The 17,561-nt window shown below is 41.9% G+C and overlaps 2 protein-coding genes across 2 annotated transcripts; both read left to right on the top strand.

Annotated features, from left to right (window-relative positions):
- Window positions 1-1,215, top strand: LOC114881599. Its single transcript, XM_029198427.1, has one exon. The coding sequence runs from the start codon at window positions 1-3 to the stop codon at window positions 1,213-1,215; it is 1,215 nt and encodes a 404-aa protein (XP_029054260.1).
- A 435-nt stretch (window positions 1,216-1,650) lies between these two features.
- Window positions 1,651-3,021, top strand: LOC114881600. The gene has a single exon (XM_029198428.2). The coding sequence runs from the start codon at window positions 1,651-1,653 to the stop codon at window positions 3,019-3,021; it is 1,371 nt and encodes a 456-aa protein (XP_029054261.2).
- Window positions 3,022-17,561: the final 14,540 nt, after the last annotated feature.

Raw genomic sequence — 17,561 nt, 5'->3', positions numbered from 1 at the left:
ATGCCACAAACGTCAGCCCACGAATCCGGTTCCGATCAACTGCCGACGATTCGGCTAATGAAAAACAAGCGCCGCACATTCAAGGCGCAAATCGCGATTATCGGTAAGTCGCTCGAAACTTACCAAGATTCATCAAAGGAGCGCGTTAAACTCCGCGAACGCATCGAACGGTTGCGAAAACAGTTTGAAGGATTCAATGAAATCCAGGACGAGTTAGGAATTATCGAAAATTTCGAACAAACGGAAGCGGAACGCGAAGCTGTTACTGAACAATACGACGATGTAATAGCCACGGCCATTACGCTGTTGCAAGAAGCTGGGCAGTCCGCGATACAGCTTCCTTCAACCGCACCGAGAACCGCGAACGAATCGCCCGCATCGTCAACATCTTCAGCCGCGATCGGAGTCCATCTCCCGAAGATCGATTTACCAAAGTTCGATAGTCGATTGGAAAAATGGATCGCGTTCAAGGACGCTTTCCAGACCATGATACACGCGCATCCGGGACTGAGCGACATTCAAAAGTTGCATTATCTACGTCTGTCATTGTCGGGCAAGGCTGAGTCCGCCATCGAATCCTTCACGATCAGCGAGGATAATTACAGGGCGGCTTGGGACCAGCTGATCGAGACGTACGACAACACGCGCGCGCTCGTCCTCCGACATTCCGCGTTACTCCGCGATACACCTGCGATGCATGATGATACGGCCGAAGCGATTTGCGATTTGGTGAATCACATGCAATCCCAGATTCGTTCCTTGCACGCATTGGGAAGATCATGGGAGGATATCGCGAATGATTTATTGACCAGCATCGCGATATCGAAAATGGGTCCGCGCACGAAAAGAGAATGGGAACAAACACTGTCTGACACAACGATGCCGAAAATCGCGGACATCTTTCGGCATCTCCGCAACGCGTCCCATCGTTGCAGGAACGAAAATTCGTCAGTCACACACCAGACTCCGATTTCAAACGCTCATCGGGCTTCATCGACGAATAACGCGCCATCGAGTCAAACACCCTCGAAGAATTCGTCAACGTTTTCGAGACAAACGCCAACGCTTGGGAAAAAACCCCTATCGCCGCGAACGAACAGACGACAAACATTCGTCGCAGCGTCCGGAACAAGCTGCAAGATTTGCAACTCCGGTTCCCATCCAGCGTTTCAATGTCAGCAGTTTTTGGATATGGCGGTTAAAGACAGATTATAGGCTGCACGTAAGGCCAGCCTTTGTCTTAATTGCCTTCAAACTGACCACGCCACCGGAGCTTGTAACGGGGGAAAGTGTCGCGTTTGTCACGGGCATCACAACACCAAGCTCCATCAAGATGTTGCGCCTCAAGACGAAATCAGGAAAACGTGACAATGTGCGAAGCCTACCGGACCGTCAACATCACGTTAAACAGGCACCTTTCTCGGATCGGACGAACAAACGAACGGATTATTGGCGACCGCAATCGTCGAGGTATTGGACAACGACAGGCGACCCTTTCGCTGCCGCACACTGGTCGACACATGTTCTAACGCCAATTTTATAACAGAGGATCTCGCACAGAAACTACGTTTGCCATCGACGCGGGCATTCGTGGCAATTCAGGGGCTCAACCAGGTGAATACCGTGGCAAACAAATTGGTTTCTACAATGATGAAATCGAGATTGTCGAATTACCAACGAAAGCTCACGTTCTTCACGATCCCTCAAATTTTGGAATGGACACCGGACGCACCGATAGACCGGTCGAAATTGCGGATCCCGCAAAATATTAAATTGGCAGATCCATATTCCCATCAGCCGGGAAAGGTCGACATGCTAATAAGCACCGGTCCAGCGTTGTCATGCCTCAGCATCGGCCAACACGATCTCTCTGACCGGACGAACGGACGAGACTTGGTCCTCCAGAAGACGCAACTGGGTTGGATCATCGGAGGGAACGTCTCAACCGCGACCACACGCGCGGCTCATAGAACGTTCTTCGCGAACTTGGATCTCAATCTTCAACGATTCTGGGAAGTGGAGGAGGAACCACGCGAGCAACATCCTTCATCCGAAGAACGTGAGTGTGAGGACCATTTCGTGAAAACAGTGCAACGTGACGAATCCGGACGATACATGGTTGCGTTGCCATTTAACGAAAAGAAGGACAAATTAGGGGAATCTCGGTCGCGAGCCCTGAATCGTCTCGTCTCCCTCGAGCGAAAATTGGAGCGCAACTCCGATTTGAAAGAACAATATACCGCGGTAATAGACGAATACCTTGCGCTCGGACACATGGCGCAGGTGGAGAAGTTCGACGCGCCTGGCTTCTACCTACCGCACCATGCCGTTATAAAACTTTCTAGCGCCACAACGAAGGTTCGGGTTGTTTTCGACGGTTCAGCGAAATCTAGCAGCGGTATATCGTTAAACGACGCGTTAATGACAGGCCCTACAATACAAGACGATCTGTTTTCGCTATTGTTAAGATTTCGAACTTACGCATACGTAATGACCGGGGACATTGAGAAAATGTATCGCCAGTGCCTCGTTCGACCGGAGGATCGCACATATCAGCGTATTCTATGGACAGACAAAAACGGCAACGTAAAAACGTACGAATTAAACGTGGTCACGTTCGGACTCTCATCGGCTACGTTTCTAGCTATTCGATGCGTACATCAGCTCGCGGACGACGAACAACACGCGTATCCGGAAGCAGCAGCCATTTTGAAGCGAGATATGTACGTAGACGATCTTCTTACGGGTGCTAACACAGTGCAAGAGGCGAGACACATACAAACGCGAATCAGCGAGCTGCTCAAGGGAGGAGGGCTCAATATTCGTCAGTGGGCCTCTAACGAACCTGACCTTCTCAAGGGACTCAGCGAAGACCAGATCCATCCGAAGATCCTGGGTGACGCCGCCGTGATGAAGACGTTAGGGCTATGCTGGGACGCGAAAAACGACACCATCCGGTACACGGTCGAAATTCCAGTTAACGACAAGATCAACAAGCGTACTAGCTATTCGATCCACTAGGACTTCTTGGACCCGTCACAATCACCGCCAAGATCCTAATGCAACGGCTTTGGCAATTAAAGGTTGCCTGGGACGAATCGCTTCCCGCCAGCCTCCACACCGAATGGGTCACATACGCGGCCTAATTAAAAGAGCTCAACCACATGGAGTGCATTCGTCACGTGACTCTAAAGAGCTACGATCGCATCGAGCTCCACGGATTTTGCGATTCCAGCGAGCGCGCATACGGTGCCTGTCTATATGTACGCACAATAGACAAGATGGAACGTATCGAAACCCATCTACTCTGCGCAAAATCCCGGGTTGCCCCGTTAATGACAATCACACTCGCGCGTTTAGAATTGTGTGGTGCCACACTTTTAGCATCTTTGTACGCTGCCGTTCGGCGTGCGATTTCGTGCGATATCCAGGAGGTTTTCTTATGGACCGATTCCACCATAGTCCTCAATTGGATCAATAAACAACCTTGCGTGTTAAAAACGTTCGTGGCTAATCGCGTGGCCGACATACAGGACAAAACCACCATAAAAATGTGGCGACACGTCAAATCGGAACACAATCCGGCTGATTTGATCTCACGAGGAGTCATGCCTGCGCAATTTCATCACAACGCTTTCTGGTTCCACGGTCCGGATTGGCTCGTAACCCATCAAGCATGGTGGCCAGAATCAAAAATTACTCTAGCAAGTGAGGTGCCCGAATTAAAAAAGGTTACATGTCTCGTGAACTCAATCGTTCGGAGCGACGAAATCTTCACTCGATATTCGTGCATTAAAAGACTTACGCGAATCGTCGCGTATTGCCTTCGTTTCCGTCATCGCACCGTTGGACCTCTGACCGTCGAAGAGATTGAAGAGGCAGGACTGCGCATCGTCAAGCTAGTCCAATCAACCTCGTTCAAAAAGGATATAAAGGACCTCGAGACCGGAAAAATGCACCCGAGGAGCCAACTTCGGTCGCTTAATCCATTCCTCGATGAGCAGGGAGTATTACGTGTCGGAGGACGCCTGCAACACTCCGAGCTATCGTTCTCCCAAAAACATCCAATTTTGTTGCCGAAGGGGAATCATGTGACCGACCTCATTATACGCGATGCTCACATTCAAAATCACCACGCAGGTGTAACGACAACACTTTACAATGTGCGACAAATGTATTGGCCTATCGATGGGAAAAATACAACGCGAAAGATTATTCGGCGATGCGTCAGGTGCTTCCGGGTCAAACCACCTACCGTCGACTACATCATGGGAAATCGGTAGAATCGTGTAGACAAGCGGCACGTGTCACCGCAAACCGGCCTTTCTATACCTGCGGCGTAGATTATTGTGGGCCCTTCTACGTAAAGGAACGGCGCTATCGGAACCGAGCGCGCATAAAGGTTTACGTAGCAATTTTTACCTGCTGTGCGACTAAGGCAGTGCATCTCGCAGTAGCGACCGACTTAACTACCGAGGCATTCATCGCGGCTCTCAAACGGTTTATTGCACGGCGCGGACTTTGTCGACACATATATTCCGACAACGGAACAAATTTTGTTGGCGCAGATAATGAACTGACGGCGCTATACCAGTCATTATCAAAGGACGAACAAGTGCAGAGATTCGTGACGGACAAGGCGATCTCGTGGCACTTCATTCCGGCATTATCTCCTCATTTCGGCGGTTTATGGGAAGCCGCCGTGAAGTCATTTAAACACCACTTCAAACGGGTGGCAGGCGAAGAGTTGTTCACCCTCGAACAATTTAATACGTTAGTAATCGAGATCGAGGCGATACTCAATTCACGACCCCTCACTCCTCTCTCTACAGACCCTAACGACCCATTAGCGCTGACTCCTGGGCATTTCCTTATCGGTAATTCCTTGACGAGCATTACTGAGACTGATTTCAGCGAAACACCAACCAATCGGCTGTCCACCTGGCAGTATATTCAGAAGGTCAAACAACATTTCTGGACCAGGTGGTACAAAGAGTACGTGAACCACCTGAACTTACGACACAAGTGGACAACCGGAGCACACCACATCCAAGAAGGAAACATAGTGGTGCTGAGGGAGGATCATCTTCCGCCGCTGGCCTGGCAGCTCGGCCGAGTGGAGACCACTCATCCCGGAACGGACGGGATGGAGTTCAACATCCAAACCAGTGATTCGTGCAGAAATTGTGGGATTAGCAAAAAACCTTCGTGACGTATTACCGTCATTTGAATTGCCGAAACCCGTTTTAGGTGTATCCACTAGTAATCCCATTTCTTCTTTAAAAGATTTTTTAACTTTGTCTTTCCTTTCAGATACAATTTTTTTATCCTCATTGGTTCTGATTTGCCATTTTTCAATTGGTAATTTATAAGCTAAATGAAAAAGAGATTCAAAAAATCTTATTCTCGTATGAAGTATTGATAGCCCGAATTTCAGAGTCTCAGGATTTTCTTCCTTGCTTTGTGTTAAAATATTAAAATTTTTTTATGTCTCCCCACATATGTAACATCTCATAGTCCAGAAGGTACATGTTGCTGCGTTACAGACTTTTGCGTTCACCATAGTTGGTACCATTATATGTTGGATGTGAATTATCCCACTGGATGTTGGCACATCACTTGTTGTCAGTGGTTTTATTTGATTTTCTACAAATTCTGTTTCCTCATTTGTTATATCCCTCGTTTCATGTACGAAACGAATTCGAATTGGTCTACAGTATCTTGGTGATGAAGGCACTGAATTTTGCCATATAGTGCGCTTTACACCATTGATATTACTTCTTAATCATAAGGGGACAAAAGAGCTTTGAAAAATATTCGAATCCGCGCCATCCGTATCATTATCAGGAGACTCGGTAGAGTCTCCACGCCAAGTAGTTTAGGCCGAAGGCTGGTCCGCCGGCGACAGCGAAACTCTACCGAGTATATTATCCCGAAGCAGAGCGTTTTGAGTATTATGCAAAAAGTAATTTGCTGTTACAGAAAAAGTACGCCACTTAACTTCATTCTAATAACACAATCTGCTTCGGCTTGTCTTTCTCTTTCTTTTGAGCCCAATAACACCTCAATCGGTGCATTTATTTATGAGATATTAATTTTGTTTTGTATCGATAAATTTCGATTAGTTTCATTATCACCTACGTCATGCCTACGTCAGCGTGGATTACACATTTTTGCTGCTAGAGGTGCTGTTAGCGCTGTGGGTTACGTTACGCACATGCGCCGTTACTGATATTCGCGTTTGTTCAACATCATGGCGTACGATACTCTAACACGTTAAGATCGTATTGCGACGGCGCGCGGCATCAGCCGCGTCAAGGCGGCGCGTACAAAATTCAAAACGGTAGTATGTACACTCAGTCCCATCGAAGTTGTCGCAGTGAAGTTGGCGGGCTAACGCCGCCGCGGCGTGAATGCGTTAGCGCGCCAACTTCACTGCGACAACTTCGATGGGACTGAGTATACATCGGTCGCCTATGCATCTACATATATATTTAACGATGCTGGGTAATCATCAAAACTGCGACAGAAATGACAATACTTTTTCAAATTATTTTGAATAAAATATTTTCTTCACTTACGTACAAATTATAATCTTTATAAGTAATCTTCTTTATTCCATGAGAACAGAAGAGCAGTAACAATTTATTTTACTTTAAATAATGTAAATGTTAATTATCACCACAAATTATCACAAGATTATTTCAAACAATATCCACCTCTGATCATACCTTATGATAAAATAATTTTTAACCAAAAAAAAATCCGACTTCAAAATGCACTAAAAAGTATAAAATAATTTCTATTTCATTTACATCTGTATTCCACAGCTATTCATACAATCTACTTAATCGTTAAATAGGATACTAAACATATTTCAAAGTTTTCGGAGGCGGCGCAAAATTAAAAACTTTTTCTCTACTAGGAAGATCCTAGTTCAGGTGTTGGCAACCAGTGACAAATGACCCATTTGATAATTTCAAGTAAACAATATTCAACGGGAATCAATATACCCATTACGAATTAACTATACTGCAGTTCACGAGTGACCGCACTTAATTCGCGCAGCTAGTGACCTACTGAGGTCTAAGGAGATTTTTAATAGTGCGTGTGATTCCCCTTTACAGCTTGCTTCTTACTCTGCGTTCACATCAGTTTTTTTTGCGACAAATAATAGGAATTTCATTGTATCGTGAAACTTTACAATATCATCACCGGTTATCAGTTATCGTACGTCATATATTTCTGCCCACCATTTATATGATCACAAAGTATAATAAGAAGCAAGATGGAGAGGGGAATAACACACGTTATTAAAAATCTCTCTAGACCTGGTTAGCGGCGCGGGTTTAGTATGGTCTCTCGTGAACTGCAGTATAGTGCATGTACATCAGGAGTGCTGCCAATTTCTGATACATATATATTTCTATAATATTTCTCTTACGACTTATTAATTACCAAGTTTGCCATACCACAATCAAATCGTTATTGGCAGCACCGTTTGTTCGGGTATTTTTAATTTTGCGCCGCCTCCGAAAACTTTGAAATACATTTGGTATCCTATTTAACGATTAAGTAGATATTATTAATAGCTATGGAATATTGATATAAATGAAATAGAAATTATTTTACACTTTTTAGTGCATTTCGAAGTCGGATGTTTTTTTTGTTAAAAATGATTTTTTGTTGTTAAAATTCATTTTATTTCACACTTTTTAGTAGAACGAGCAGTATTTGTAGCATGCCGTAAGGTGCTGTACCGTTCTTATTGGATAATTACAACAACAATAATTATTAACAATAAAGAATACCACAAATGTTTGCAAGTGGGATCATCGTAGAAATATCTCCTATTAGATGTGAAAGGTGTTACGGGCTATGTGTTCAACGTGGGCATTTTGTAAAATGACCGAACATTGTGTAGGTTGCACATTCTTCTGGGCAATGTATATAATGGGCAGGTATTTCACAAATGGCCCGGACATTTTATATAATACCCACGGTTCGTTGAAATTAAACTTATTATTATTATTATTATTATCAAAACCATACATAGGTGTGATAGGTTAGGATGGGCCACACACCTAAATCCGGCCGCCGCGAAGCGGCCGGCATCGCTTTTGATATTATTTAAACAACACTATTGTCTTAGGAAAGTGTTGCCGGCCGTCTTACGGCACGCTGCGGCCGCGGCGCCCGAATTTATATATGTAGCCTAATTTAACCTACCACATCTATGTGACAAGAGCGTTTCGATACATTGATCACCACCCTCTAGATATTCTGTATAATGATCGGACATTTTATAGATTGACCGAAACTTGTTACGGACATTTTGCACAGTGTCTTTTCTACACAATACCGGGTCATTTTACAAACGATTTCATCGCGATTTGTTCATTCCTTGCAAAGTAACACCAAGAAATAAGCTTTTTGCTATAACAATAGTTATTAACAATAATAAATTCCATACATTTTTGGAAGCGAGCTCATCACGAAAATATCTCCAATTAGATTGGAAATATTTCATCGCGAACGGTACATTCCTTGCAGAGTAACAACAGCGAATAGGATTCTTGCTATAACAATAGTTATTAACAATTACAAATTCCACAAATTTTTATAATTGGGATCATCGCGAAAATATCTCCGATTATGATCCGTCTCCGATTATGATCCGTCTCCGATCATAGCGATCGGTACATTCCTTGCAGAGTAGCGCTAAAGAATAGAAGTTTGCAATAACAATAGTTATTATATATGTACAGGTAGGTCTCGATTAGTGCGAGTAATAATTCCCAGAAATTGTTTGCATTATTTGAATTCGTACTATTCGAATATTTGGAATATAGGAATTGGTCCTTATCATACGTACATTATTAAATTATAATAGCATAAACATGTTTAGTATTTTAACAGTGTTGATTGCACTTTCGTCTGCTTTTTCATATCTCCGTATATGTGATGATAAACCCGCAGTATTTTATCCAAGTTTCTGTTAACTTGCATGCTTCGATCCATGTCTGAATCGAAAAAAGCCTCGCATTAACTGAATTTTTGTTCACATTAAATGCGACCTGGTATCATTTTAAAATTCGCACTAAACCGAATATCGCACTATGTGAACTAGCATTAATCGAGACTTACCTGTATGCATACTGATTTCTGGTCGACGCGATATGTATATAGAAACTGTAGAGACAGGCGATTGTATTCTGACCCATACACCATCATACTTCACTATGACGAACTATGCATAAATATGCGGCAAAGAAAAGACAATGTTTACTGCGAGCTTTTATCGAGAGTTCGTTTTGGTGTTTTTACGGAACAAGATATTGCCACACTACAATCGCGGACAATTCCTTTTCACTCTGAACGTAGTGAAAATTGCCGTTTGACGCAATTTGTATATTTCCTACGCGTTACATGTGTGATGTATTTAATACAGCCATGCTTACAACAATTAACAGCGAAGAAGTGAAACTAGTGTCACGCGACACTCTTGATTGTGTTGAATATTTAAAGAAACGTGTGCACAAACTCTTAGATAAATACGAGGAGGATAATTCGCAAACAGCTAGCTTACATAGAATTATCACTGTCAAACTTGGTGTCAAGGTGATGTTAAGGCGTAATATAGATGTTACATTGGGCCTCGTAAACGGTACTATTGGAGAAATTGTTGGATTCTTACGAGCACCGGATAGTGAAGACATCAGCACAGTGCAGTTTCGATTATCAACGGGTACTGTGCATTCGTTACAAAGAATTACTTCCAAGTTTGAAATAATGGATAAAGCTTATGTCCTTTGATATCAATTTCCAATATCTCTCAGTTATGGAATCACCATTCACAAATGCTAGGGATTAAGCGTAAAGACAGCTGTAGTCGATATAGATAATAGTATTTTCAGTTGCGGTCAGGCTTACGTGGCTTTATTTCGAGTAACGACTTTAAACAGGTTGCATATAATTAATTTCAATCCGTGCATGGTAAAAGCAAATACATTGGTTATGTTGCGTACGCTTTCGCGGTAGAGGATGCCGTTGTGTGACGCGGATCCACGACCGGAAGATGCGTCGCTTCCTTACAACCGTTTACCGTTGTGAGGATAATAAATTGTTTTAACACTGATTTATCAATATGTTTAATACGTATATATTGTACAAATGTCTTTGGTGTTTAGGTGTTTAAGAGAACTAATACCTCAGAGGTATGTCAGAGCTGAACTATGAAGCTAAGTCGGACTGTATGATAAATCGTGTTAGCTGACTTTAAGAATACTGACGATGTGATCAGATCTGATGATCAACGAGAAGTGACTTTGAGTCTCGATGTCTCGTTCCAAGTTTTGGATTCTCCCTCTCCTGGGTCTTACGAACGGTCAGCAAGGAGCCGCAAAGAGGTAGTCCAACGAGGGAGGTGTTGACGAAAAGTGGCCAATTAGCAAACGTTTGGAGTTTGACTAATGGTCATAGGCTGACGGTTCAGCAAATCACCTCGCTGGACATTTCCCATGTAAGCTAGCCGAAAACCCAGCAGCTGCGGTGCATGTGGGAGTCTTAAGGTGCGTGTTTGCACGGAACCGGTGATATCTCCCAGGCAAGAGCGACTGTGGGCCCAGATGGTCTTGTTGATCGATGGTACCTGGGACAGAGCACAGAAGACGGTTCGAACCCTGTCGGGGTTGGTAGAGCTCACAAGTCACATGCACGGCACGGGGTCCGTTTAAGACCCGGAGAGAAAGTTAGAATTTAAGTAAAGTGAAAGGCAAGACCTCGTAAAAGATTGTAAACTGCTCGTCTTGAGCATTTGTGGACAATGCGAATGCCAAATAAACGTTCTGACTTTACGGGCCTTGTCCTGTAGAAGGTCTGTTTAATGTTGGACCTTTAGAAGCTTCATGGTGATTGATTCGATACGTGACAAAATACTACTCCGACCAGCTTAGAAAGGTTTCTAGCAATTAGACAATGTGTTATTGAACATGACTGACCGTGCCTTTAAATTGATGTAGTAAATTCATCGGTTCATGAATTTACCATTGTTACCATTTTTCCAGGTACATAGAAGGCAAAACGGACGATGTCTTACAGCGAGTTTATTGCTCTCGATAGTTAAAACCGTAAGATTGTTAAAAGTATAAAACTGCTACTATAGTTCCGCGAGCGGTCTACTATGCCGCGCAACAGGTTATACAAGAATATAACAGATTGAGAAGTATTTATAGGCCAGATTTAGTTGTACTGAAATGTAAGCCGGTACGAAGACAGAAAATTCATGATGTACAATGGACTTCAATTTCCAAAACTCGTCCATTCTTTGTACCAGTGGATACAGATAATGCGACAACAATCCATGCAGATGTCTCGGTTAAAGGATTCATTAATGCTGACCACGTCTCTGGATATGCTAATGTTATATTGCAATGTATACTTTGCTGTGATAGTATGCGCCGAAAGTTATTCACACGTAAAAGTTCAGATGCTATGAGAGCTGTAGCCCAAGCTTACCTAGACACTGATGTACAGATACTTAACTCTTTTGCTGTTAGACAACATGCGGGTGGTACTTTCGTACAAGAAATTCCACAGGACGCATCTGAATTTTTCTTGCATATTATTAATAGTTATACTGATATCCGAGCGATTGTGAAACATGAGTTAACTCACACAATACGTTGTAAATGTTGTCATCAAACGTTTGTTAACACAGAGGACAATATAATTTTAACACTACCCTTATCTCAGGTGGAAGGAAAAAAAATAACATTCCAGGATATCATTAACACCTATTCGGAATTGGAACACAGTGGATGATGCTGTATGTACTCATTGCGGACAGAAGGATATACTTTCAAAAAGTGATATTACGACAGCTGAAAATGTTTTCATAATACAATTACCGCTATTTCACAATAAAAATGGTAAAATTGTGGACATTAAAAGACCTAACATCGCAGCCGCGCATACAGAAAGCATACACGTTACCCAAAATACATATAGGGCAACAAGCGCTATATTGTATATTGATAGTAATAGTAAAGGCAACAAACATTACACATGTGTAACATCCAGCAGGAAGAATAATAAATAAGAAGAAACCCCATAATTAGTATTTATTAAAATATTTATTCAATTTCCGTTTTTTTATAATTACAAATTTGTAACAGTTCATTTTATTTATTATTGTACTACTATGATTTAACCTAATAATTATATTTATATTTTATAACTAAAAATCTTATATTTATTAATATTTATATTTAACACAAAAATTTTTATAGTCCAAAATATACGTCGATAATTGTCGCGTCGATAATTCTACCGCGTTGATAAAAAATCGACACAGCGCGCGGAATAAATAAATAGAGACAGCAACAGCGCGTAGAAAGAGATAGGAACAAGCGCAGAGTAGAAAGAGACAGCAACAGCGCGTAGACAGAGATAGCGATACGCACGGAGTCACGTACGCGCAGGTCAAAGTCCAAACACTTCCGGTATCAAAAGTACAGGTAGAAAAAACTGCTACGTCAGTAGTTCTCCGGTATAAATACGAGCGTGCCGAGCAAAGATTTTTCACTTCGATTCTGATCGTAGTCCGACACGGGTCTATGATACGATTTATATAGAATTCAGTAATTTTAGATTCTGTGATTTTGTGACTTTTTAACTTTTTGTGACTTTTTAACTCAAAAACTGGATTATCAATTTTGACCATTCTTTGCAAGCTGATCACAGTGGTCACTATGAGTGTTTATATAGAATAAAATTAGAAATCGGTGGTGTCGTTGAGGAATGGTCACAGAAACCGATACCCATGTTAAGGGGGTAGACGCAGGTAATGCAGACAGGTGACATTACCGGCAAGAATGGGCCTAAAAAGGGGTTTACGGGAATACACTTTTCGTCCTTATATGAGAAGATTTGGGGCTGGGTGAGGGTTCGTTCGAAAGAGGAAGGTCCAATGCAGGGCGCTCTGGTCATGGTTCAACAAATTTTGTTGAATCGCAACGAGACAGCCAAACGCCAAGTATAAATATTTTGAAAAATATATATAACTCAATACTTGGCTGGTTTTGCATGATATCCATTACTTTTTTAGAAAATTCACAAAATATGTACCATATAGTGCCTAATCTACTTGGCGTTACCTTTTTTTTGCATGTAATGTACTTTTTGTGGGATAAAATTTTTGTTTAAATTGACTCTGCTGGGAGCCATCACAACCCCATTTGGATAACAATTCCAAACTACATTTTTCTTCTGTTGACAGTGTTGCAACGACCCAATAATCGAACGCAATATCTTTTTAATTTCATTTTATTTATTATAACTAATTTTTTTTTTATATTTCATACAGAGTATTTATTTCATTTTTATTGTTAATACTTCGTTTAATTTGTATAACAATTTTTGTAAATAAACATTTTTATTTTCATCGATAACTGAGTATATTAAATTCGTCGGTAAAAGTTTAGTCGATAAGTCAGACGGTAAAACAGTTATCGATAAATTATCGACGTCTGACCGCGCACGTGCCAGCGCAACCCCAGTGAACACATAGTGGGGTAGAATTCTAGAGTGGGGATGCTGGACCACCACGTGATGGGAAAAACCCAGCTACCCCAAGAACTCTATACGGAAAAAAAGTGCCGACTCAGCAAGATCTGAGTATAAATAGAGGCGTTCCGCACAGTTTCGAAGCAGATCTTCTCAGGCCTCGGTCTGAAGCAGACAATACTCTGAACAGTGGAGAAAAGCTTGCGCTGAACTGTTTAGGCAGCGATAGAGCGCGAGTTACAGCTATTTCCTACTCTTCCACTGGTGGCGTGCAGTACTGCAGATCAGTGGACCTCCTATCCACGGTTCGCAACGTGTTACACAGGTGTTACGCTAAGCCTACTGTTACGTTGCGCGACGCAAGGCGAGCGCGCAACGTAAAAGATAAAAAAAAACAAAAATATAGAAAATAACGAAAGTTGGAAAGATCGGTTGTTAACTTTTGGTGCGATGAGAAAGGTCTCGCTGCCACCAGCCCTGACCGCGTATGACACGTTAACGTCCTCTACGATCAGAACAAATTAAAAGACGGAAATTTAGATAGAATTTATTTCCGTTGGGTTCGTCAGTGTTCTGGGTCCCGTACGGGTCCCTCCTTGAAACGTTGTGTTGGCGTGCGTGGATTTGAAGCGTAAAATGATATCAGGAATGAAAGAAATGTTAATACTGTTTAGTGTGCAAGAAAATAATATAATTCAAACTATTGAAACTAATACAAAGCTGAAAATGACTATTGAATCTAATACTGTTGTTTTTTCTGGTAATACTGATTATTGCTATTACTTGAATTCAATTGAAACAATACTGATTGACAAGGGTAAAGATGCTTAAGCTATTTTATAAAATGTGAATCGATCAGAGCGGATATTTTCCTTTGATTTACAGTTGGACGTCGAACATAATTTTAAACGGATTGTTGAAATTTAAGTGTAAGACGACTTGCTCGGCTTTGTAATATGTTACGAAAATTAGCGGGGTTTGGCCGCGAGGTAACGACCTGAATGGAGAGACTCTCACAACCCCCGAAAGGGCTTTACAGGTCGCCCCTGATAAAATATCGTAGTCGAACAATCGTCACACACGCAAAGTCGCGATAAATCAGAATTCGCAATTTTAGAATAACGTATCATTTATAAACGGTACCTGAACGTAAAAATCGAGACTATGTTCTTTCTCTCTCTCCTGGTGTTCCATCTCTGTCTAACGGCTTTTCGGTGTTTCTACGCCGTAGATTTTTCTGGAATATTCCATTTCTCGCTTATAGTTTCGATATCAGATATAAACGAACATCAGCAATTATTCAAATCTGAACTAATGTTTAAATCGGAACCATTCAACAATAAGGCGAATAATAATGAATAAAAATTATATCAATCATACTATTATGTATTAATAATTGATCGATCGGCAATCATACGATTTTGACTAGCAGTCGGCGTAATAGATTAACGTTATCCGTAATTATTTGTTCATAAATCGCAACGCGAATTTCGCTGGTACGCATGTTGTAAACATTCGGTGTTCTGAATGAAATTCTCGACTATTTAGCATATTCTTTGATTATTAAATCGGATATTCGCCATTACATTAGCAGTGTAGTTAGTTCTAGAACGTTCTTACTATTTGAAAATTACCGTTGGGTCTTGGTTTCAGGCAAATTCTCGGAATTCGATACAAAGACTTTTATTGCCCCGTTCGACCCTTCGCCCCTAAACAGTCTTCGAACGCTTGCTAACGCTTACTTGCGAGGGTTCTCATTCCTCGCTCTATCCTTCAAATAAACATCCGAATTGCTAGTTCATTTCGCGTTTCCATTCCAGCATACAATTCATGCATACGATCGGATTAGGGACCGACTGGCGCCCACGCGTGGAAAAGAAGAGAGTATCGGTTGAAATCCAAAAGATAAATTGATCTTTACGCTTTTGCGCAGTTAACCTGAGGAGACCCCTATAATGCGAAGCACTGGCTAACTGCGCAGCGAACGCTGTTTATGATACCTCTCCTCTGTCGAACCCGAGTTTTTGTGTAGTTCGAAATCTGTTACTACGCAGTTGAGCACGACGATAGTTTCAAGGAGGGGTAATAACTGAAGAAAAGAATTAAGAAATGTAAGGAGAATAAAGGATAGAAAAGACAAAATAGAATAATTATAAACCCAAACTCTTCCCTGTGCTTTTCCCACATGAAGAAGTCTCTTATAACCCGAAGGCTTGATGAGAAAACACAGAGTTGAGGAGGAAATTGAAAAAGATGAAGTAGTAATTCGCCCTCCCCACGTCCCTTACATGAGGAGACTCCTATAACCCGAAGGCTTGATAAGGAAACGTGAGGCGGACAAATTTGTAAAATTTTCCAGACGTAACACTACATTTAAGTGTAAAGAGCTAGCGAGGAGCGGAGCTCCTTGAACGGCCTGCGATTAACACAGCTCTGGTACAACCAGAAACCGATTGCGACCCATAGGAAGGGTTAACTGGATTCTAGTAGTCTAGCACAAACCTCTGGAATTTAGTTTCCATAATCATTGTTGAAAATCAAACAGAGTATTGACTGTATAGGAAGACCACGCCGCATTCGCGTTAGCGCTATCGATTATAACTAATTATTACAATTAATTACTTATTATTAATTTCTACTTACATATATTAATTACTAATTACATATTTCTTATTGTATTCCCAATCTAGGGCGAACTAATTATAATTTCTTATTGTATTCCAATTTCTAGCCGCACTTATTGTGATACTAGCGATTTTCTTTTATATTATATTTCAATTCACTTACCTTTTATTTTTGAATAAACAATTTCCAATAGTTTCTAGCACATTAGTGTTTGGATTTCACTCCTTAACCGCAAACCACACGAACCTATAATCCCTATAACACAGAATACGAGTCGCCTTCTAAGGGAACCGCTCTCCCTACAAGTCGGTGCAGTGACGTACTCACTCTGGGTCGTTACAGTGTACATAATGCCTCATCTAAATATTGACACAATCTGAGAGATGTATGATTAAGTATATTCTGTAATTTAATTACAATCGCGTTTGTGCTAAAAATGAAATACAATGAAAGAAAATCAGATTATTAGTTACAAAGTAATTTGTCCTAAAATAAAATACAAGGAAAAATAAATTAATTAGTGAACGCAGCTCTAGATACGATTATCAAACTTTAAATCTATAATTTGAATTTATAATATAATTTAAATAAAATGATCGATTGTCGGAAAATTGGCTAAGATCCGTTCTGACACTGTAGGAGCTAGCTCGTTCGGCCGCAGTACGATTTCTGTGCAACTTAGCCGTCACTGATAGGCCGCATCCAAGGAGCTTCTGCTTTCGCTCGCTCGTTAAGCTTGGTAGCGAACACTGCAAGACGGTGTTGCTGCTCTAGAGCCAGTATACTAGTAGGCCGCATCCAAGGAGCCTCTGCTTTCGCTTGCTCGTTAAGCTTGGTTGCGAACCTGACACGTATGAGAACCGCTGCGAACCGGTAGTCGAGTGCTCCGGGTCCGATGCGGAACCTTTGCCGCCTTGCCGACAAAAGAATCTATGCTACTGAATTCTAAATAAAAATCGTACCATAAATCCGTGTCGGACTGCGATCAGAATCGAAGTGAAACAGCTCTGCGCGGCACGCTCATATTTATACCAAAGAACTGCTGACGTAGCAGTTTTTTCTACATGTACTTTTGATACCGGAAGTGTTTGGACTTTGACCCGCGTGTACTGTGCACCGATGAGATGTTGCGGAGGCTAATGAATGCGGGTACGATTGGTCAGAGGTTTTTAGTCACGCCTAATGCACACGCATTCTAGACCGTCGCGCGTTATTGGTCGAAACGCTCATACATACTAAGCCCGCCGCTTGTACACCGGAAAGTCAAATGGTGTGGGTGCATGACGATGTTAGGACTAGGCGGGACAGACCGAGGAGTCACTCCTTAGCCTCCGCAATATCTCATCGGTGCACTGTACGTGACTCCGCGC

The sequence above is a fragment of the Osmia bicornis genome, chromosome 14 (genome assembly GCF_907164935.1).
Source record: "Osmia bicornis bicornis chromosome 14, iOsmBic2.1, whole genome shotgun sequence".
NCBI classification, from domain to species: domain Eukaryota; kingdom Metazoa; phylum Arthropoda; class Insecta; order Hymenoptera; family Megachilidae; genus Osmia; species Osmia bicornis.
The sequence above is the reverse complement of the archived record's forward strand: the minus strand, read 5'-3'. Positions and strand labels throughout refer to the sequence as shown.